Source organism: Camelus bactrianus, chromosome 9 (genome assembly GCF_048773025.1).
Source record: "Camelus bactrianus isolate YW-2024 breed Bactrian camel chromosome 9, ASM4877302v1, whole genome shotgun sequence".
In the NCBI taxonomy this organism is placed as follows: Eukaryota; Metazoa; Chordata; class Mammalia; order Artiodactyla; family Camelidae; genus Camelus; species Camelus bactrianus.
The window spans coordinates 13,402,763-13,427,807 of NC_133547.1; the positions used below are offsets into that span (position 1 = coordinate 13,402,763).

A 25,045-nucleotide genomic window follows, 5' to 3' on the forward strand; every position below is an offset into this window, starting at 1 on the left:
GAGCATACTCTAAGAAAGGCTCAGTATCTCATGATTCCTTTTTCTTTCCCTGAAAGTAGAGCCCAGAGGAAGAATGGCTGTCATACAATCAAAAACAAGCTCCAGTGTGAGTAGATGTTTCCTCTTTGTTTCCTGAAATGCCTTTGTTTTTTTCAGAACATAGAAATCTTTGCTTACTTTTTGAAATTTCCTGTCTAAGCCTTCGCAAATGATGGAGGGGCAAGGCGATTTTCTGTACATTGGGAGCAAGGAATATGTGAAGTTAATTGTGATAAATGCTTCCCAATAGTGGTTACACTGACAAAGAATGGATTCAAGATCCATAAATTTAAAAAGGAAGAGTTCTGTTGTGTTATTTCTGACACAGCAGAATTCTGTCTTTAAACTTTTTTTGTTTGTTAATTTTCAGATGTACACAAATATATAATGAACCATCATATGCCCAGTTCAAAAGTTGCCAATCTTATTTTAGTTATTCTCTCTTCACTTCAGAATCCCCCCTAATTTGCCTTTTGATTTCTTCTTTGATTTATGGGTTATATAGAAATATGTTATTTAGTTTTCAAATGTCTTAAGGGTTCTTCTAGGGGTCTTTCTGCTACTGATTTCTGATTTTATTCCATTGTGTTCAGAGAATATACTTTGTATGATTTAAATCCTTTTAAATTTATTAAGATTTGTTTTATGACCCAGAATATATGGTCTATCCTAGTCAATGTTTGGTGTGTACTTGAAAAGACTGTATTCTGCCATTGTAGAGTAAAATGTTCTGTAGCTATCAGCTAGGTCGAGTGGGTTGGTAGTGTTTAAATCTTCTGTACCCTTACTGACTTTGTCTCTATTTGTTGGATTTACCTCTTTCTCTTTGTAGTGTCTATCAGTTTCTGTTTCATGTATTTTGAAGCTCTGTTATTAGGTATATGTCCTAATGGTGAAATGACCCCTTTATTATGAAATGGTCTTCTCTATTCCTTGTAATATTTTTTGCTTTGAACATTTATTTTACCTGATATTTAATATAGTCACTCTAGCTTTTTTTCATCAGTGTTAGCATGGTGTATCTTTTTCTGTCCTTTTAACTTATTTGTGTTCTGATAAAATGCATTTCTTATAGGCAGCATTTAGTTGGATCTTGTGTTTTTATCCAGTTTAACATCTGTCTTTTAATTGGAATATTTTATCATTTATAGTTAGTGTGGTTATTGGTATGATTTGAATCAAATCCATCATCTTACCATTTGTATTATATTTGTACTTTATTACTTTTTCCATATTTTTTGCTTCCTTTTGGATTGAGAAAAAGAAAGAATTTCAAAATAACAATATGAATATCTTTACTAACCTTATGAATACAGGAAAACAAGCAAGACTTCTTGGAGTTCATTGGATTATGGATCCATATATATATATATACATATGGTTAGATAACGATTTTATATGGTTATATCCTATTGAGTTTATCTGTATACTGTTAAATATTCTTTTTTTATGAATTTATTGAGAATTTCTTTTTTACACATTGCATACTCTTGTTTTAAATTTCAGGAAGCTGTTATTTACTTGTTTCATGACATCAAAGTAGTAGTTATTTGCTGGCATGATTTAGAAAATACAAAAGGTTACAAACAAGGAAGAAAATGAGAATTACTCAAAAAACCTCCTTTAGAATGAACCCTAGTTCATATTTGGGATCTATCAAGACTTTTTTTTTTAACTTATGGAAAAAAATCAAACATACAAAACTAAAAGTGTAGTGTAATGCATCCTCATGTACCCTACCCATCACTCAGCTTCAACAAGTAACAATTTAAGGCTAAATATGTTTCATCTATGGTTCTACTACTCCCTCCCCACTCCCCTCAAAACATGTATAATCTTGAAGTAAATTCCAGATATAAAATTTCATCCATAAATACTTTAGTATATGTTTCTAAAAGATAAGAACTTTTAATTTTGAAAACGGAACCACAATATTATCGCTGCTAAAAAGAAAAGAACTCAGTACTCTCTTAATGTCATAAAATATCCAGTTGGTGTTGAGATTTCCCACATTGTCCATTAATATTTTTTATGGTTTGTTAGAATCAAGATCCAAACAATGTTCATTTAGTGTAATAGTAAGATATATTTGTTAAATATTTCATTCTCTTTTCTCTTTTCTTGCAGTTTATTTGTTCCAGAAACAGAGTTTCTTATAGAGCTACCTATATTCTGGATTTTGTTGATTGTATATATGTGGCATCATTTAACATGTTCCTTTAGCCCTCTGTTTCTTGTAAACTGGCATTTTTAGAGGCTTGATCAAGTTCATGTTTTTTGTGTTTTTGCTTGTTTCACACTAATCCTTCACACATAATGGTATGTATGTCTATGAAGTGGTGAATAATATTTGGTTGTTTTCCTTTATGTGATGTTATCAGCCATTGATCATCTGTATTTGGAATCCATTATTTTATCAGAAGTTACAAAATAGTATTTAATTCTGTCATTTCTCCTGCATTTATTAGCTGTGATGCTTCTGTAAAGAAAGCCATACTCTCATCAATGTCTTGATTACTCTGAAGTATAGCTTATGCAAAAAAATTCAGGTAAAAGCTTGATTTTACAGGTTTTTTTTTTTTAGCATTTTCCAAAGTTTATCCTGTGTTTTCCTTTTAAATTATCATTATGAACTTGTGGATTTAAATATATTTGATATTTTTCAGTGCATAGCAGTTATTCTTAACACTCAAATTGTCCGTCTATTAGCAGTGGGATCCTTTTTACTCCGTCTTGTCTCCTTTTGAATTCCTTTTGCTTTCTTTTGGAGTCTTTGGTAGAATACAAACTTTCTGGTGTCACAAGATGTTCTAGGGCCATCATGTACATTTTTCCTGTCTTAAGCATGAAATCAGCCATTTCTCTATGGAGCCCTGGTTCCTTTTACTGGGAAATGGTTTTAATAAGCCACAATTAGGATAATAGGATTTCTCATTGCTTCTGGCTGTTACTGCTTGTAGGCATTTACAGAACAGGTTAAACATGTGTTTTTTAGAAGGAGAAAAATAAACCCTGAATTTATACTGCTATTTCCAATTGAATTTAAAGATTATGGAGTTTATCTTGGTTTTTATGTTTGTATTTCTTTTTGTACTCTGAAAATCTTTATTCTTAATAACATTAAGATAATTACATACTTGGTTTATTCTCATTGATATATATTGATATATGTGTTTAATCCATTCAGAATATATATATGTTTTAGAATAACCATGCCAGTAGTATTAATAACAGTATAATTACTGTCAGTTAATAGTTATTTGGTCTATAGATCATATTGCCCTAGAGATCTAATGTCAAATGACTGTATTTTAAAGTTCCCGGAAATAACCACTTCCTTTCTGCATTTACCCTGCTAGTATTATCAACAGATAAGTTTCATTTTGCTTTTGGTTCTTAGGGACTTAATTTTGTCTTAGTTATATAAAACACACTAACAGTACCAAAGTCAAATGGGTTCGATTTGATATTACTTTATAATTTTTTAGTATCTGTATTCATGAGAGATATTGAGCATTAATTTTTTCTTGTAATATTTTTGTCAAGTTTTGGCATCATGGTTTTTTGCCTCAAAATGTAGAAAAGTGTTTACTCCTTTTCCTGTTTTCTGAAAAAGTTTATGAAATAATAGTATTATATCTGCCTTAAATGTGGGTAGAATATATTGGTGAAGCCATTTGTATCTTCTCTGTGAGCAAGGTGTTTTGTTGTATTAAAAATTCAGTTTCTGTAATATGTGTGGAGTAATTTATGTTTTCTATTTCTTCTTGTGTAACTTTTGATAATTTGTGCTATAAGGACTTTGTCCATATCATTCATACTATCAAAATTATTGGCATAGGGTTGTGTTATCCTTTTAATGTCTATAAGATGTGTAGTCTATCTCCATATTGGTAAATTTTTTTCTTCATAGACTTTCTAGGAACTTACCAATTGTATTTATCTTTTGAAAGAACAAGTTTTTTACTTTGTTGATATTCTTTATTAAAATCCATTTTATATTATGGATTTTGCGTTTATTTCTATTACTTCTTTTCCTCTTACTTTGGGCTTCATTTGTTCTTTTTCCATCTCCTTAAGATGGGATCCTAAATCATTAATGGTACACTTTCCTTTTTTTCTAAGATAGTATTTAAAGCTATAAATTTTCCTTTACTGCTTTTGCGCAGCCCACAAAATTTAGTAAGTTGTATTTTCTTAGTCATTCAGGTCAACATAATTTTTAATGTCTTTTGTGATTTCTTCTCATAGGTTATTTAGAAGTTTGTTTAATCTGCAAATATTTGGAGATTCTATTAGACTTCCTTTCTTCCTTCCTTCCTTCCTTCCTTCCTTCCTTCCTCTCTCTCTTAATCTTTCTTATTTAATAATGTGTGGACAAATACCAGACAATATACTCTGATTAAAATGTAAACTATTTTTGATGCTTATTTCTTCCCCACACGTGACTTAGTGCATAGCCAGCGTGTTGAGGGACTTGCAGTCCAAGATCCTAAGGGAGTTGCAGTCCAAGGACTCAGGCACCTCTGCATATCTGCCTTCCTAGCCCAAGCACCTCCGTTATGATACCTCTTTATCAGTCACCTCTATCAAGACTTCTTATCATGGATAGGGAGGCAAGCCTTGAAGATATTTTTTCTCCACTGTGACTCAGTACTCAAACTTTTTCTACTCCTAGCCCTCCCCCCATCTTCCTCTCCATGCTCTGGTCCATGAAATGGGAGGAACCTTTTGTTTGGTACTCACTTATCAGTGAGATGATTCCCCACACTTGTGTTTATCCATCTATAATCTTCTCTAGGTGCTGTACCATAGGGGAAAATGGAACAGTGTGGGAGTCAACACTCTCTGGGTTAGACTCTTGGCTTGTACTAACTGATTAGTAAGTGATTAAGGGCCTGACTGGTACTTCCATTTTGGCTGTTGTCTTGTTGTCTTCATCAGTTTTTCCAACAACTGGCCACTCAGCTCTCTAGCACTGCTCAGCTCCTGACAGTTGGGTGTGGTATTCTTGACAGTTGGGTATGTTATCAATTATAACAAGGTACTTGGTAGTATTGTATAAATCTTCTATATTGTTACTGACTTTTTAATCTACTTTTTCTATCAGTTACTGAGAGAAAGATGTTAAAATTTCCAGATCTGCTTGTGGGTTTGTCTGTTTCTCCCATTAGTTCTGTCGAGTTTTGCTTAATATATTTTGATGCTTTCTTGTTAAATCTCTACACATTTAGGATTGCTGTGTTTTCTTGATGAATTTATTGTTTATCTCCAGTTTACTCTTTGTCTTCAAGTCTATTTTGTCTTATATTAATACAGGTACACAAGCTTTCTTATGCTTAGTATTTCTATGGTATATATTCCTCCATTTAACTTTTAACCCATCTGTGTCTTTAAAGTACATTTATTGTAAAGAGCATGTAGTTGGAATTTGTTTTCTTATCTCATCTTGACATCTTTTTATTGGAATGATTGGACTGTTTACCTTTAGGATAATTAAAACTTAGTTTAAGCCCTCCCAGGGTTGGGAGCTTCCATATATGTCTTTTAAGAAGAGCTTGGCACTTTTTGGAGTTTAGTTCATTTAAATTTGTTTATATCTTCAGCTCTGTGATGAATTTTTTTTAATTATGATTTTTCATCTTATTTGAATTATTTTTTTGTTGTTGTTATGATGGTCACAGTTATCTCTTGCAGCTGGAAGAAGTGGAATTTCTAATTAAATATTTATTGAGCACCTATATCAAGGATTCTCTGTAGGGGCAGTGTCTATCCTAGGGATGTTTTGGAAGTAGAGCTGGGTGCTTTTGAATGTTAAAAAACTGGGTTGAGGGCAAAGGCTTCTGGCTCTTGAAGGACTGAAGCAAGCCATGGATCTAGATCATAGGTTAGGCAGCTTTTCTGTAGAGGCCTAGATAGTAAATATTTTAGGTTGTATAGGCCATATGGTCTCTCTTGCAACTATTCAACTCTGCCACTATAGTGTGAAAGTAGCCAAAGAGAGTATATAAATGAATGATTGTAGATGTGTTCCAGTAAAACTTTATTTTCAAAAATAGTTGGTGGGCAGTAGTTTGCCAGCTTGTAATCTAAAAGTCCTGAAGTGCGCAATAAAAAATTGTTTTGTGACCTGCAAAATGAGGACCAGAGCTAGGAAGAAATGTGTTTATAATTATCTGGGTCTAGAACCTTTCACATAAAGCATTCTTGTATGATTTTTTCAAATTGCTGAATATATCTATTTTACTATTATAGCATAGTTTTATTATTAGCTAAATATTCGAGGAATGCTACTGTTTGATTGAGAAAATAGTGAATTTTGTTTTATTCAGAAGCTTACTGAGTTTTTAAAAACCATTTTGAAAAATTCCAGCACTGATGGCAATACTGCTTGTGATGTTTGACTTGCCAGTATCACATGCTTGTAGAAGTCTCCATTTGTAGATAATGCATTTCATTGATTACACACACACACATACATATATATACACACACACACACACAACCTTTATTTCAAAATGTCAACTATAAATAAAAGATGTCAACAATATTTAATTGAATATTGTAATCTTATAAATCTCAATTTGTTCATTTTAAGTAGTTATAAACATAAGTAATTATCTGTACCTTTTATGTTGTTGTGTATGGTCCTTAACATATTGAAATATAACAGTTGGCCATTATCTCTATTTTTGGCATAATGGATATAAGTGTGTCTTATTGTCTAAGTTTTATTTCAGAAATAGTAGAGAAGTTGTATTTTCTTTTTGTACACAGAAGGAGCATTGAGGGATATTTTTGCTGGTTTTTTTGGGACGGGTGGGTAAATTAGGTTTACTTATTTATTTATTTTTAGAGGAGGGACCTTGTGTGTGCTAAGCATGCACTCTACTGCTTGAGCTATACTCTTCCCCAAGAAAGAGCATTGCGTTTGACCAGAGTAAAACCACCTCCTGTATCTCCCCTGCTTAGTGTGTATTTTGGGAATGGGAGCAAGAGACAGGAAGAGAACAACAAAGATAATTCTAACTTACTCATTTGGAGCTTTGCAAAGAGCATAGTCTCATGGTTCTGTTTTCTCCTCCCCAGCACTGCCTTTTCCATACACTGTGCTTCTCTAGGATGGAAATCCAGAAGATGATCGATCATTTCTTGCAGCTCTAAAAACCATGGCTCAGGTAAATCAGTGTTTCCTCCTGCTGTCTTTAAATAGTCACTTTTTTACAGGCTATGTGCATGTTTGCATCCCTTATTCCTGAAACTTCCTAACTGACCCCACTCAGAAATGTGCTTCCTGGTTTGTTCCATTCTTATAAGTGATGTCTTCCCTAAGTATGTCTTTCTAATCTAGCCTATATTCATATACTTATGCAAAAATTCAATGAGCATCTTTGACTGGGAGCATTGATACAATGAGAGCAGATTCCTTGATTTTATAGAGTGTTACATGACACCACATGTGAGAAAACCTTGAACTTCTCTTTAGACCTAAGTTTTCTGGTTAGACAAGAAGGAGTTGGTCTTGAGTGGGCTTAGTGTCCGCAAATGGCAAGAGCTCATGCTTTGTAAGCTTTCAAGATTAGGAACATGATTAAGGATTGAATACAGAGAGATCAGTCAGGGATCTTTCCTGGGAATCCATGATTGACAAATACCAATAACATGGATCATGTTGAGATTCAACATTTTGTGCTAATCCTGAATATGTAAGTTTGGATTATCTTTTCACCTTTCTATTGCTTAGAATAAGGAAAAGGTACATTTTTAAGTGGTGAATAGTAACAAGAAAGATCATCATTCATGTAGAAAAGCTGTTGAGAATTATAAAATCCCCAAAGAAATGCTTATGAAATTATCCTATTCTAAAATGTTCAATTATGCAAACTTGTTAAGTCAAATATATTCATTATGTGGAGCTATTCTACAGTGTATTAAAAATATTTACTAAATTATTGGTAACAAGGAAAATGCTGATGATGTATATTCTGATATAGTGACCAACATGAGGTTTCAATAAATTCTTTAATTTTATACAAATTTTATAGAGATTTTACAGGAAAATTTACCCAACTTTTCCCCTTCTTAAATAAAGAATAAGAAAGAAACTTGCCTTTATTGGGTATGTATGATAAATAAGATACATATTATACAGGGTACTTGTGTATCCTCTTTCTTTTAATTGGGACATTATATTTACTTCATTAATTCCTAGCCTTATGTGTATAATGAGATATTCTATATGCAGGAAATATCTACAGTAACAGGCATAAAAAGAAACTTCAGAAGCACCAGTTTCTTTTGTGTCTCATCATGTGAGAGGCTTCTGAGCCTATTTACTCTGTTGCCTTCTTTGTAGAGAGCTCTCCATCATCTCCTCTTCACTGAAAAAATACTTTATTTCCACAACTTGTCCTGTGTTTGTGTTTCAGAGGTCAGTGATGTTCAGGGATGTTGCCATTGACTTCTCTCAGGAAGAGTGGGAATGCCTGGACTCTGCTCAGAGGGACTTGTACAGAGATGTAATGTTGGAGAACTACAGTAACCTGGTGTCACTAGGTAAGGATATCTACCCCTAGTATTTCAGGATGTACCTTTGGAATGGCTGTGTGAAATGTTACTTCAAGATTGTTTTTAAGTAATTAAATTTCTTCTTCTTATTCTCAAAATAATAGTTTTAAATTACTGGAAGTGGACATAGATAGTTTCATAGGGCACATTTATCTTCTCCATCCTTCAGATATAATTTACCTATCTTCCTTCTGTCTTCCTTTCCATCTTCCTTGATGATCAAGGGGAAAGAATTGAATTCTGGGACACTTGGCTATATTGCCAGAAAAAACAGGCTATGCTGTATTGTTACAATTTAATCTGCCAAAGTAGCTCTAAATATTTTTTAATAGATGCAGAAATGAATGGTTCTTCTGACAACAGAAAAGCTTATATCATTTATATAGTGATAGGGTGGAGCAGTGCACTTCACTAAAAGTTCAAGTGAACATAATTCATTACAAAAAACACATTCTCTTATTTGTGTTTTGTAACTGAATATTATGTTTTAAGAACTTCATATTTTACACTGAATGAATATACTAGAAACACCTTTTGTTGGAAGAAAGCTCAGGAAGAACCTGTGATTGTCGAAGAAATTTTATTGTTTTTTCCTGTAGCAAAATAAGGGACAGAGCCTATATCAATTAAAAACTTAATAAATAATTTTCCCACCTAACGATCTCTGTATTCTTTGGACTCTTCAAGTCACTGGAATATAGTTGTCTCTTGGCCCTTCACTACTCTTTTCTCTGAAGGCCGTATGAGATTACTAGTTGGTACACTCACTTTCAGAGCCCAAGTCGTGTGGGAGAAAGGACTCTGACTTGAGAAGCAAAGCAGGGGTTTTCAGCAGTCTCCTGAAGGAATCCTACCTAGTCTCTACCTTGTCTCCCTTTTGGTCTTTTATGATAATCCTTCCCACTTTCAAAGGAGGATGGAGTGCTTCATTTTCCCCCATAACAACCCCTTTATGTAAACTTGTCAGTCCCTTTCCAGATTTTTTTTTTTTTGTATTTAGATTTACATCATTGTCTCCCTTCTTTAAAGTGTATTCATTCATTCAAAATATATTTATTTACTGAGGGCCCAATTCTGTGCTAAGGATTGTGGTAGGCATTGGAGATGTAATGATCTAGGTAAGTTTCCTGTTCTGCTGAAACTTACATTCTTGTGGGAGAAAATACAAAATAAATAAGGAAACAAAAATATGTGTGTATGTGTGTGCATATATACGTACTATATGTTTATTTAATAAATATAACAATTGCAGGTAGCAATAAACAGTATGAATAAAGGTAAAGTAGACTAGGCAAATGAAATACTAAATGGGGAGCAAGGGTGGGTTATTTTAGATAGGTAGATTTGGGGGGAAAAAAACCTCTCTAAGAAAGTAATATTTGAACAAAGACTTGAGTGAAGTAAGAGTACGAGTCAGGGCAATATCTGGAGGAACAATATTCCAGGCAGACAGAGTTGTAAGTGTAAAGGGATGGGCATTAACTTTGTAGGAGGACCAAAAAACATTGTATCTGAAGAAAAGTGAATGATAGAGTATTAAGAAATAAAGATAGTTAAAGAATAGAAGAAAAGGAGTTGAAATTTTATTCTCTAAGGTGGTGCCCTCTGACTCCTGGCCGAAGCAAATGAAAATTCTCTCTGGAGGAAAGTAAGAGGGCTTTAGAATTCTCACAAATTAAGATCAACAGAAGGTGAATTCACAAAGATCTTCATACCCACAAGAAAACAGGTCACAGGTGAGTGAAAGACAATCTAGGAAAACAACAGATTATATGGCAAAAGATTTCACATATTGGAATTTTTAGATGTAAATATAAACTATTGGTGAAATATTTAAAGAAGTAAACCAAATCACAAAAATGACAAGCAATAAAATATTTTCATAAAGGAATAGATTTGAAAGAGAACTTAATTGAACATTTCTAAAGGTTCTGTTTAGCTCTTTTTAAAAATAATCATTCAAAGATTGATAAATTTGCATGAAAATTATTCTTTTTATAAAAAGACATTATACAGAAAGTAAAAGACAAGCCATGAATTGGTGAAGATATTTGCAATTCATAATGACAATAATTAAATTAATCTAGAATATAAAAAGCTTCTATGGATGGATAAGAAAAAAGATAAACTTTCTGAAAAATTAAGTAAAAGACATTTATAGGCAGTTTAAGGAAGAGGAAATTCAGATAGCCAATAAACAAAAAAAGTTCAACCTCATTAGCAATCAGGAAACGCAAATTAAAACCACAGTGAAATAATTATTTCACACACCCTAGACTGGCAAAAATTAAGAAGTTTGACAGTACCAAGTGTTCACAACTTTTGGAGGCAGAAGTGCTGTATACTTCATTACTCACAATAGCAAAAAAGTGGAAATAACTCACGTGTCTATCAACTGATGAATAATTGAATAAAATTGATATAGCCTTACACTGGAATATTAGTCAGCAATAAAAAAGAATGAAGTTCTGATAACATCCTGCAATATGGATGAATCTGGAAAACATGCTAAATGAAAGAAGCTGGACACAAAGATTACATAGTATATGATTCCCTTTTTATGAAAGGTCCACAAATAGATAAATCTGTAGATACAGGAAATAGATTAGTGGTTACCCAGCACTGGGGTAGGGGTGGATTGGAAAGTGAAAATGGGGAAATTGCAAATGACTGCTGATAGGTATGGGGTTTCTTTTTGAGATGATAAAAGTATTATAAAATTAGATTCTGGTGACTGATTGTGGTGACAATTCTGTGAATATACTAAATACTGTTGAATTGTACGTACTTTTTTCTTAAACTTTTTTTTATGGAGTTATAGTCATTTTACAACGTTGTGTCGAATTCCAGTGTAGAGCACAATTTTTCAGTTATACATGAACATACATATATTCATTGTCACTTTTTTTTTTCACTGTGAACTACCACAAGATCTTGTATATATTTCCCTGTGCTATACAGTATAATCTTATCTATTCTACATATACCTGTCAGTATCTACAAATTTTGAACTCCCAGTCTATCCCTTCCCACCACCCTTCCCCTTGGCAACCACAAGTTTGTATTCTATGTCTATGAGTGTTTCTGTTTTGTATTTATGTTCTTTGGTGTTTTTTTTTTTTTTTAAAGATTCCACATATGAGCGATCTCATATGGTAGTTTTCTTTCTCTTTCTGGCTTACTTCACTTAGAATGACATTCTCCAGGGACATCCATGTTGCTGCAAATGGCATTATGTTGTCATTTTTTATGGCTGGTAGTATTCCATTGTATAAATATACCACCTCTTCTTTATCCAGTCATCTGTTGCTGGACATTTAGGCTGCTTCCATGTCTTGGCTATTGTAAATAGTGCTGCTGTGAACATTGGGGTGCAGGTGTCTTTTTGAAGTAGGGTTCCTTCTGGATATATGCCCAGGAGCGGATTACTGGGTCATATGGTAAGTCTATCAAATTGTACATACTTTTTAAATGAATGACTGTAAGTATGATTATATGTGATTAGATCTGTTTTTTAAGTGTTCTGTACCTTACTGATGTCAGTATCAATTGGCATAACCACTTTGGAGAGATACATAGAAATTATTTCCAAACTTGTATGCACTTTGGAAAATAGCAGGGGTCCTTTTAAAAATTTCAGATCCCAAGTCACACCCCAGACCAATTAAATCACAATCTCTGGGCACGGGGCACAAATAACATTATTTTGTGAAGTTCCTTAGGTTGTTCAAATGTTCAGACATGTTTGGTAACCACTGCAATATGATAATTATCTGAAAATTTATTTTTTAAATTTAATTGTTATTACTGATATGCTTGGATTTATTTCTCCCCTATTGTATGCTTTTTGATCTTCTTCTGTGCTTCCTTTTTAAATCTCTTTCCTTGATGAAGATGGATATGGTTTTGTGTGTTTTGTTTTTTTAACTCCATTCTCTCCCTTGTTTGTTTCAGAAGACATACACTATTTATAGCTTTTAATGGTTTTCTTCAATTTTTTAGCACATGCACTTCACTCCTTTTAATGCAAATGCAGTTTTGTAGTTTTTGTTCATTGTAATGATGTTTGAAAAATACACGTTTTTAATGGAAATTAAATATTTTACTAGATATTAAATGTTTTAATTAATAATAAAACATAGTTACTCAATCCACATACAATATTTGGTTTGCATACTGCTTTGCAGAGGTTTGCAATAAACTTTATGTCCCACTCTCAACCCTAGGGTTTCAAGGCCAACAACTTGGAAAAATACAGATATAAAGGATTGTGTCTACCTTGAAACAAATTGGTGGCTGTTGTGGTAGTGAGTTGAGATTCTGTAGGGAGATGTGATATTGATACACTGATATTGATATTGACATCTCTATGTCAAATACATATTTTATTTTCACAAAATTCTTATCAGGAGTGTACCAGCAGTGTATGACTTTTTCTACACTTTACCAACACTAGATATCATCACTTAAAAATATCTGTTAATTTGTAGATTTAAAAATGGAATAACATATACCTGGTGAGTTTAAATATTTTGGGAGTATTTCTGCCTGTTTTGGTCATTTAATCATTATCATTGTTGTTTTTGTCACTTATCAAATACATACTTAAGAAAGGCTATAGTTAATATCTCCCCTGACCCGGGATCTTAGAATGCTTTATGTTTGATTAATCTTCCCTGTCTGTTATTGTTGGCTGGTATTTTAGTTCTGTTTTCTTTTAACCCCCCAGATGGACATTATTTTTGTTTTATAGTGACAATGTTTTCTTATGGATTTATTCACATAATTATCCTTTTATTTGCACACTATTCCTCTTCCATCATACCTTCCTATGGGGATCATTTTATTTATCATAAAATTCATTAGGCATGGCCTTTTGTTACTAAATGCTCTCTGGTTTGTTGTTGTTATTGTTGCAAAATAACCTTGTTTCACATTAATTCTTGCCTGATGATTTAACTGGGTGTAGAATTCTATACTGACAATTATTTTTTTCTCAGCACTCTGAAGATATTATTCCACTGGCTTCTGGCTTCTATTGTTGCTCTTGAGAAGTCTGCCATCTGTCTCATTGTTGTTCCTTTTGTAAGTAATCTGTACTTTCTTTCTGGCTGTTTTAAGATTTTTTTCTTAAGATTTTAATATAATTGATTATATTGTTTTATTTCTAGAACTTTGGTATTTTTCCTCTTCCCTAGATCTTACTTTTCTTCTATGTATTCTCTTCCTCATGGTTTTGACTTTATATTTTATTTTTTCATGTATTTCAAGCATTTGTATTTCATGTATCATTCAACAATTCCAGTTCCTGAGGAACCAGTCTAATTCTGCAGTTTCTTGCAAGCATGGAAGCTCTTATAAAATGATGATTTATCCACAGCACTTTTTCTCCTTTTCATTGAGAGTCTTGGGCAAGACAGAAATTGCCCTTGTCATGTTCCTTTGAGGTCAGATGGATTTTTTTTTTTCCTTTTTCTGCACTGTAGGCCTTAGACAGTTCTGATTTTGTGAAGAGGTTCAGTACTCGTCCTTGACCTTTAGTAGACCCAATGCTTTCTGTCTTATGGGTCTTTTCATACCATTAAGATACAAACTTTTAGTCAATTGAAGTCAACAAATGTCCTGAGGGTAGCTATGACTTCAGAGCACGTTGGCCTCTAGTTTCTAGTTATCACTTCATTTTGCCTCCTTTGGATCTCGTTTACTTTCTTTTAAACATGGCATACTTGTTTGTCACATATTATCTAGCATTTCATGGTGTTTTGGGGAAATCTGATATACCATTCACGTATTTGCAATATCAAATCCTTCTATCTTTGAAAGTGCTATAGACACTTTTCTTTTTATGTCCTTTTGTAAAGTTTCATTTTTTAAAAGTCTTGCCTATTTCTTGTTAAGGAATTTTCTCAATACGTTATAAATTTTGTTGATTTTAAATAGGACTATTTTGTTCTATGACAAAACTCATAATATACACATATATAGGTATAGCAAAATGTTGAAAACCTATAGAAATATCTGTTTTCAATGGTTAATGTTGGATTTCTAGGTAGATAATTTTGCTCTCCATGTATCATATCATGTATGATTGCTTCCTTTTCTATTTGTACCATTTTTTAAAATGGAATAATATATATCTGTGATTACTGGAGAGTTTAAATATTTTGGGAGTAAAAAACAAGTTGTCCAAATTTTTTTTAACATTTTTTTATTGAGTTACAGTCATTTTACAATGTTGTGTCAAATTCCAGTGTAGAGCACAATTTTTCAGTTATACATGAACATACATATATTCATTGTCACTTTTTTTTCGCTGTGAGTTACGACAAGATCTTGTATATATTTCCCTGTGCTATACCGTATAATCTTGTTTATCTATTCTGTGTATGCCTGTCAGTATCTAAAAATTTTGAACTCCTAGTCTATCCCTTCCCACCACCCATCCCTTGGCAACCACAAGTTTGTATTCTATTTCTGTGGGTCTATTCTGTTTTGTATTTATGTTCTTTGTTTTTTTTGTTTGTTTGTTTTTTCAGATTCCACATATGAGCGATCTCATATGGTATTTTTCTTTCTCTTTCTGGCTTACTTCACTTAGAATGACATTCTCGAGGGACATCCATGTTGCTGCAAATGGTGTTATGCTGTCAGCTGTTATGGCTGAATAGTATTCCAAAATGTATAAATATACCACCTCTTCTTTATCCAGTCATCTGTTGCTGGACATTTAGGCTGCTTCCATGTCTTGGCTATTGTAAATAGTGCTGCTGTGAACATTGGGGTGCAGGTGTCTTTTTGAAGTAGGAGCGGGATGACTGGGTCATATGGTAAGTCTATTCCTAGTCTTTTAAGGAATCTCCATACTGTTTTCCACTGTGGCTGCACCAGACTGTATTCCCACCAGCAGTGAAGGAGGGTTCCCTTTTCTCCACAGCCTCTCCAGCATTTGTCATTTGTGGACTTTTGAATGATGGCCATTCTGACTGGTGTGAGGTGATACCTCATTGTAGTTTTGATTTGCATTTCTCTGATAATTGGTGATAATGAGCATTTTTTTCCTGTGCCTATTGATCATTTGTATTTCTTCCTTGGAGAATTGCTTGTTTAGGTCTTCTGCCCATTTTTGGATGGGGTTGTTTGTTTTTTTCTTATTAAGTCATAGGAGCTGCTTATATATTCTGGAGATCAAGCCTTTGTCAGTTTCATTTGCAAAAATTTTCTCCCACTCCGTAGGTTGTCGTTTTGTTTTACTTATGGTTTCCTTTGCTGTGCAGAAGCTTGTAAGTTTCATTAGGTCCCATTGGTTTATTCTTGCTTTTATTTCTATTGTTTGGGTAGACTGCCCTAGGAGAACAGTTTTGAGATGTATGTCAGATAATGGTTTGCCTGTCTTTTCTTCTAGGAGGTTTATTGTATCTTGTCTTATGTTCAAGTCTTTGATCCATTTTGAGTTTATTTTAGTGTATGGTGTAAGGGAGTGTTCTAGCTTCATTGATTTACATGCTGCTGTCCAGTTTTCCCAACACCATTTGCTGAAGAGACTGTCTTTATTCCATTGTGTATTCTTGCCTCCTATGTCGAAGATCAGTTGACCAGAAGTTTGTGGGTTCATTTCTGGGCTCTCTATTCTGTTCCATTGGTCCATATGTCTGTTTTTGTACCAATCCCATGCTGTTTTGAGTACTGTAGCTCTATAGTATTGTGTGAAGTCTGGGCGAGTTATTCCTCCAGCCTCTTTCTTTTTTCTTCAGTAATGCTTTGGCAATTCTAGGTCTTTTGTGATTCCATATAAATTTTATTGTGATTTGTTTTAGTTCTGTGAACTATGTCCTGGGTAATTTCATAGGGATTGCATTAAATCTATAGATTGCCTTGGGCAGTATGACCCCAAATGGTCAGTTTTTGAAATCAATCAAGATCTCTAAAACAAAGTAGCCTAAGTGTAGGGCGGCAGCCTGGCTCAGCCTGGCTTTTTATCTAGTCATGTGGCTGGCAATGTGTTTTTTGGATCTAGCCATTGTTGCAGTGAATGCACCTTTAAGTCAGTGCCTTGGCAATCAAAGCTTACGTCACACACTTGCATTACAAAATAGGAAATACAAAGCCAACTGTAAGGCTTACACTATAGGAAGGTATGGAGAGGAGTTGCAGAACTTCCATGCCTTCTCCAGGTGCACCACCCTTTCAGCACTTAAATATACTGACCTACCCAGAAGCTCTCTGAACCCCTTCTGTGACGGTTTTTCACGGAGGCTTCATTACATAGGCATGATTGATTAACTCATTGGCCATTAGTAATTCAGCCTCCAGCCTCTCTCCCTTTTTTCAGAGGTGGTAGGGGGTGGTGCTGAAATTTCCAATGTTCTAGTCAGGTGGTTGGTTCCCATCCTTGATGGCTTTCCAAAAGTCACTTCATTTACAGAAACTCCTGTGTGGTTAAAAGAGACATGTTATGAATAACTAAAGACTTATCCTTTTCTTTTACCCTTATCACTCAGGAAATTCCAAGAGTTTTAGGAGCTCTGTGCCAGAAATCAAGGACAAAGACCAAATATCTATTTCTTATTATATCACAATATTACAGTCCTCTTCTATGACTGTGGATTTATCAGTCTCTTTGCATGGTTATCAATTGCTGTTTGTTTACTTCAGAGCTAAGTTGTTAGTTATATAATTAATGGTCATGACTGTTCTGATTCCTCTTGCCTGACTCTAAGATGATTGCCTTGAGCTGACTTCACTGAGGAAACTCATTTAACTTCTGCAAGCTTCAGCCTCATTAGGCAAACTCCCTGCATCTGTACTGATTCTGCCTTTTTTCCTGTTATCATTGATGAACTTTCTGTGCCTTTTTCTAAGGCCAGTACCTCCACTTGAGTACTAAATGCTATTCCTTCTCGTCTATTTAGGGAAATTGTTGGAGCGATTGCTCTCCTAGTCTCCTACAACATCAGCTGGTCCATATCTGTTATAATCTCCATCAGCACACAAACATGTGATTTCTCCCATCTTAAAAGGAAAAACAAAACAGAAACAAATTTCTAGATGCCTGTTTTTCTCTTGCTACAGTCCCATTTTTCTACTACTTTTTACAACAAAGCTTTTTGAAGGAATTTTCAGTACTCCCTACCTCCAGCTCTTCTCCCATGCTGTCTTAAATGTGCTTCAATCAGAATGTAGCCCTGTTATTCCACCAGAACTGTCTTGTGAAGATAACTAGTATCCTCCATATCGCTGAAGCCTTTCTTGAATGAGAAGTCACCATTTCCCTCTCTTTCAGCATGAGATACAATTGATTATTCATCCTTAAAACACTTTCTTCACTTGGCTTCTGGGATTCCACGCGCTCCTAGTTTTTCTCCTTCCTCATTGGCTACTCCTTCTTAGTCTCTTTTGCTGGTTCCTTCTCATCTACCCGACCTCTAAGTGTTGAAGTGCTTCAGGGCTCAATCCTCAAACTTCCCTTATCTTTTCTTCCCTTCTCTTTCCCATCTCTTCTGTATCCAAAGACTCCCTGGATGATTTCATCAAACCCCATAGCTTTAAATGTCATCTATGTGTTGATAACTCCCAAATTTATAAATCTAACCGTATATCTCCCCAGAATCCCATATATGCCTACCCACTCAACATCTTCTTTACCATATAAAGTTCAGAACCAAATAGTTGAAAACCAGACTCCTGATACTCTCTCCCATACTTGCTCCTATTACAATGAGAAGTTATCAGTAAATGGCACTTTTATTGTTCTGGATGTTCAGGCAAAACACTTAAAGAGTTTTCTTGGGCAGCTCCCATTCATATTTCATGTCCAGTCCATCATCAGATCCTTTTCATTTTACCTTCAAAATATATCCTGAATCCAGTGACATCTCACTTTCTCCACCCCTTCCTCCACACTCATCTGGTCAGAGCCATGTGAGTTATTGCTGTAACCTCCTACCTTCTGTTCAGCTAGCTTCTGTATTTTCCCACTATCTGTTGTTATTTTTTAAATTTAAGCAAAACAACTAGAATGATCATTTTTAACAAAGTCAGATTGTGTTATATGCTTCTCACAACCTTCCAATGGCTCCTCATCTCAGAGTAAAGGTCAGATTTCTTAAAATTGCTAAGACTAAGATTACCTTGTCATTTTCCTTTGAATTCAGAGGATTCTTTTCCTCACTCTGAACTGTAGGCTTTAGATGGCCCTAATTTTATGAAGAGATTTATTTCTAATTCCTGACCTACTGTTGGTCCAAGGCCTTGTCTTTTGGACTTTTTTTTTTTTTTTTTTTTGGCGCATTAAGATGCAATTTCAGGCAGTTAAGGATAGCAAATGTCCTGAGGGTAGCTGTGGCTTCAAAGCATGTTTACCTATCTAGTTTCTGCTTCTTACTTCATTGTGGTCCCTGTGGATCTTCTTTACTTTCTTTTAAGCTTGGCATACTTTTAGAAGATGGATTGTCATGTTTTATCCAACATTTTGGTGTTCTTCAGGAAATCTGATATACCATTATATATCAAGTATATCCACTGTTACAGTCATAATGTACAAGTTCTGTTACACCCTCAAATTCCCTCATGCTGACCCTTTATTGTCAACTCCTTCCACCTCTCCAGCCTATGAAAACCAGTTTTCAGTTCTTACAGTTTTGCCTTTTCCATAATATTATACAAATGGAATCAACATTTGTAGCCTTTGGGGTCTGGCTTTTTATACTTAGTAAAATATATGGCAGATTTATATATATCATTGCATAAATCAGTAGTTTGTTTCTATTTATTTGTGAGTATTGTTCCATTGTAAGGGAATACCAAAATTTGTTGATTCATTCATCTTTTGAGGGACCCACCTTTTGTGGGTTTCTAATTTGTTTGGCAATTATGAATAAAGCTGCTATAATTTTTGGTGTACAGGTATTTGTCTGCATATAAGTGTAAATAGCTACAATTATGACTGCTGGATCATATGCTAAGTGTATGTTTACCTTTATAAGAAACAACCAAACTCTTTTTCATCATTGTTGTGCTGTTTCCATTCCATTATGTAGTGTATGAGAATTCTTTGTGTTTTTTCTCTTGATCTTTAGTTCCATAAAACCTATTTTTTTAAAATAGAATACCCAGAATTTTATCACTCCAGACTCTTTCCCTTATATTGAATAATTGCTTTTTTTTCTCTCCAATGTCCCCAACATTATGTAAGATTACAGAAGCCTTTCATTATGTCTTTGACCTGTATCAGTTCCTGAGAAATGATAAAGATATTCTTCTGGGATGAACCAATAGAATTGGCCTTGGATAGAAGAGTAAATAAGAAAAGACATGAGAGGGCATAAAGAAACAAAACAGAAACTGTGAAGTAAAAACAAGTAAACAAAAGCAACTTGATACCGTAGTTGGAAAGGATAGGGAGAACTAAAGAAGATGGCCACGGTTAGTACCTACGAAGCGGTGTGCAAGAGGCCTGGCAATTGGAGAGGTATATATGATCACTTTTTCACTTTTATTTTTTATTTCCATCTGTAAGGAGGTGGTGGGGAAGCCACAGATCAATGGATTCCAAGCATCTACACCTAGGGTGAAGAGAGGTCTACTGCAAAGGGCCAGCACAAGAGTTTTTAGGAATGATAGAACTGTTTTTTATCATTACTGTGGTGGTGGATACCTGACTAGACCCCTTGTCGTTCTGTTTCTTTTGTCTTTTTTCTCCTGTTTTTCAGGTTGTTCTCTTGAATCTTCATTCACCTGGTTAATTTTTTATTGAGTGCTAGACACTGTAAAGAAAAATTAGAAAAGTAATTTGAAGCCTTGAGTGATGTTACAAATCTTCAGTGAAGATCTAGGTTTACTTATGGCAGGCAATGTTGAGTTGCCTTAGTCCAGATTTCTGGGTTTAAGGGGATTCAGGGTTCAGGTCCTGCCAGACTAGTGTACTGTTTCTCCCTTATTTCTCATTGCAGCCCTCAGGGCTCCCAACCCAAAGAATGGAGAATTTATGGTGCATCCTGTTCTCCAGTTATTGCCACCTAAGCCCTATGAAATGGTCCAAAACACTTTTTAGTTTCTCCACATGTTAGTTGCCTTTTCTAGGATTGTAAGACCTCCCCAAATGGAAAAGTAACCTGAAATATTTCGACTTACTTCTCTGAGTTTTCGTATTTTTCAACTTTTAGCTCACCAATTCTTTATTCCAATATGAATTCTCCACTGCCTTCAGTTAGGTGCCTTTTATATTTTGTCCAGTTTGTGTAATTGCTTTCGTCATCAGAAAGGTTGATTTAAGTTACCTAGTCTTCTGTTACCAGAAGTGGATGTTTAAAATTCAGGAACTGGTATTTAAATTGAGACCTTAGGATGAGCGTTGGTTTATATGGAGTGTCTCATTCAGAACAGTTCAGAGACATGAAACAGAATCTAGATAGTTTCAAACGGAAATTGGCTATGTGATTTTTAGAGCTAAAAGGAATCTCATGTGTTTGGCAACTAGTGAGCAAAGCTGAGGAGGCTCATGGGGAGATCAGATACGTAAGTAGGGACCATGGAGGGCTTTCTCAAAGTCATGGAAAGCATTTGGATTTTATTCTAGAAGTTTAATTTGGAAGCTGTTTAAAAGTTTTGGACAGAGATAGCAAATCATGATCTAAATCTGAATCAGAATCAGTTGGTGGAAAGTATTAAAACTAGAGATTTCTGAATCACTAGATTCAGATTCAGTTAGTCTAGTGTAGTATCGGGCATCTTCAACTTTATCTGGGTCCCCAGGTAGTTTTGATCCCCACCAAAGTTTGAGAACCAGTGACTTAAAAAGTTTTCCTCATCTCTTCCCTTGTTTTCTCAGTAGAGCTTTCATTATTCTCTGATCTTTCATGTGCTCTTTTTACATATAAATACATGAAATCACTCTAAGCTAATATTTTTTCAAACTCTGGATAGCAATACATTACTGCAGTATGAAAAGAGTTTAGTGGGTTTGACTCTGTGTGTGTGAGAGAAGGGGGAGAAAGAAAGACAACTAGAATAGTGTAGAACAGACTGGAAAACAGAATAGGTATTATTTTATGAAACTGTGTTTGTGATGTGAAGGGTACGTAGGTATTTCTCCACATCATAGCACACAATGTTCCAAAAACACTGATGTAAGGCAGTTATTTCCTGTGGGTATTATTTCCATATATATTTTTTCATATATAGTTTTTTCTACTGTAGAAGTTCTTTTGAAATGACAGTAGCAATTTTTAATGTTCTCTTATCTTTCAGACTTGCCTTCAAGGAGTGCAAACAAGGACTTGTCTCCAAAAGAAGACACTTATGAAACAGAATTGTCCCGATGGGAAATGAGTGCCAGGCTTGAAAACTGTGATCTTGAGGAGCCCAGTTCCAGAGACTATTTGGACGTCAACAGCACGTTGGAAAAGCAACAAGAAAATCCGGAGGAATATTTCAGACAAGGGATGATCATATATGAACAAATGTCTATTTTCAACCAGCATACTTATTTATCTCAACATCCCAGGTGTCATTCTACTGAGAAACCTTATAAATGTAAGGAATGTGGGAAGGCCTTTAGACGAGCCTCTCACCTAACTCAGCATCAGAGTATTCATACTGGTGAAAAACCCTATGAATGTAAGCAGTGTGGGAAGGCTTTTAGTCGTGATTCACAACTCAGTCTTCATCAGAGACTTCATACTGGTGAGAAACCCTATGCATGCAAGGAATGTGGGAAGGCCTTTACTCAGAGCTCACAACTTATTTTACATCATAGGATTCATACTGGTGAAAAACCGTATAAATGTGAAGAATGTGGGAAAGCATTTATTCGTAGCTCACAACTCACTCGACATCAAAAAGTCCATACTGGGGAGAAACCTTTTGAATGCAAAGAATGTGGGAAGGCCTTTACTCAGAACTCACAACTTACTCTCCACCAGAGGCTTCATACTGGTGAGAAACTCTATGAATGTAAAGAATGTAGAAAGGTCTTTACACAGCTGTCACAACTTATTCTTCATAAGAGAATTCATACCGGTGAAAAACCCTATGAATGTAAGGAATGTGGCAAAGCTTTTATTTGTGGCTCACAGCTTTCTCAGCATCAGAAAATTCATAATGGGGAGAAGCCATATGAATGTAAGGAATGTGGAAAGGCCTTTATTCGTGGCTCATTACTTATGCAACATCAGAGGATTCACACTGGTGAGAAACCCTATAAATGTGAAGAATGTGGGAAGGCCTTTATCCGTGGCTCACAGCTTACTCAACACCAGAGAATTCATACCAATGAGAAGCCCTATGAATGTAAGGAATGTGGAAAGACTTTTAGTCATGGCTCACAACTTACTCAACATCAAAGAATTCATACTGGTGAGAAACCCTATCAGTGTAAGGAATGTGGAAAGGCCTTTAATCGTGGGTCCCTCCTTACTCGACATCAAAGGATTCATACTGGCGAAAAACCCTATGAATGTAAAGAATGTGGAAAAACTTTTAGTCGTGGCTCAGAACTTACTCAACATGAAAGAATTCACACTGGTGAGAAACCCTATGAATGTAAGGAATGTGGGAAGTCTTTTATTCGTGGCTCACAGCTTACTCAACACCAGAGAATTCATACTGGTGAGAAACCCTATGAATGTAAAGAATGTAGAATGGCCTTTACTCAGAGTTCACATCTTTCTCAACATCAGAGACTTCATACTGGTGAGAAACCCTATATATGTAATGAATGTGGGAAGGCCTTTGCTCGTGGCTTACTACTTATACAGCATCAGAGAATTCACACAGGTGAGAAACCATATCAGTGTAAGGAATGCGGGAAGGCCTTTATTCGTGGTTCACAGCTTACTCAACATCAGCGAATTCACACTGGAGAAAAACCCTATGAATGCAAGGAATGTGGGAAGGCCTTTAGTCACGGTTCTCAACTTACTTTACATCAGAGAATCCATACTGGTGAGAAACCCTATGAATGCAAAGAGTGTAGAAAAGCCTTTACTCAGAGCTCACATCTATCTCGACATCAGAGAGTCCATACTGGTGAGAAACCATATCAGTGTAAGGAATGTGGGAAGGCCTTTACTCGTGGTTCACAACTAACTCAACATCAAAGAATTCATATCAGTGAGAAATCGTTTGAATATAAGCAATGTGGGATAGATTTCAGTCATGGATCACAAGTTTATATATGAATGATCTAATTATTTTGAATAATACAGCCTTCTTTGGTCATTAATCCATTTTCATCAGAATTCTTAAAATGTGTAATATGGAAACACATTTACTTCATAAAGTTCAGCATCAGTGAATTTGTATGGGGGAAGATAATGATAATGAAATCCAAGTAGAAAGACCTATTAAACTATAGCAAATTATAATACCGACTAATTGTGTTAATGTAAATGTAGAAATACGTTTAGTCATAGCACTTGTCTTTTTCAACATTATCTCGACTCTTCTAGTTCCTTTCAATTGTGACATTTATCGTGATAGTTAACCTCTACTTCAGGTGAATTAATTGTCGGGTAGACCTAAGCATAATACCTTCCTTATAAGATTCTTGGAAGTATTATGTAAGTTGTTACATGTAAAATTCTTAGAACAGTGCCTTCAACATAGCATATCATAAATATAGCTATCATGATTATTCATGTTATTTTAGAGAATTTGCATGAGAGAAGGACATTTATTAGTATAATGAATACTGAATCTTTCATTAACACTTAACCCTAATTATTTGAGTGGGGTGCACCGTATGCTGTCATGAGTATGAGAAAACTCATTCACATCTCATCCCATATACTGTAAGAAGAAGTTCATAGTGTTAAAAAAAAATGCTGTAGAGTTAAGCAATGGATTACTGATGAGGTATGAAGTGAACTGTAACAAAGAACAAAAACTCATATTTTCTACCATCTCTGCAATTCAAGAATATTACTTAGAAATGAAAAAAAGAATAGCCAAAATAAGTCTTTCTAGTAGGAAATTTTTTTAAACTTGAATGAATTAAACTTTTGAATTAAACTAAAAAATAAAAACTGACATAGACTATTTTGCAATGAAAAATGATGAGAAGCTGTGTCGGAGACTGCTATTTTCCTACCCAATATCCATTTTCCCTTCTTCAGTAACAGAATTCTTGGCTGAAGAACTCTCTGAGCATCCCTTACAGGTCAGCAAGATGAAAGTGGCTGGTATTTTTATGCACTGATCGTTTAAGAAATCCTTTTTTTCCTCTCTGCACTTTTTTGTTTCCCTGCCTACATTGTGGACATTTAATCTGCAACTCTGGCAATTTTATGGGGACTTTGAGAATGATATCTGAGTATTAAGGGTGATGGAGTGGAAATACAGAGTAAGTCTATACTTAACGCTGATTTTATGGAACAGCCATACCAACTCTGGTCTGCCCACCTCCTGTATTTCTTTATATAAAATTAAACTTATTTGTTGA

The 25,045-nt window shown here is 34.7% G+C and overlaps 1 protein-coding gene across 6 annotated transcripts in view; it reads left to right on the forward strand.

Moving 5' to 3' along the window:
- LOC105075715 (KRAB domain-containing protein 5) overlaps positions 1 to 25,045 on the forward strand; it is a 102,792-nt gene extending 77,747 nt beyond the window's left edge. Inside the window, exons 2-5 of one of the 6 annotated variants that reach the window (XM_010963627.3) lie at positions 60 to 106; positions 7,129 to 7,217; positions 8,469 to 8,595; positions 21,853 to 25,045. In XM_010963627.3, coding sequence (XP_010961929.1) covers positions 7,209 to 7,217; positions 8,469 to 8,595; positions 21,853 to 23,783 — 2,067 coding nt within the window. In that variant the 5' untranslated portion in view covers positions 60 to 106; positions 7,129 to 7,208 and the 3' untranslated portion in view covers positions 23,784 to 25,045. The other 5 variants (XM_074371116.1, XM_045523576.2, XM_010963630.3 and 2 more) reach the window with 5 other exon arrangements.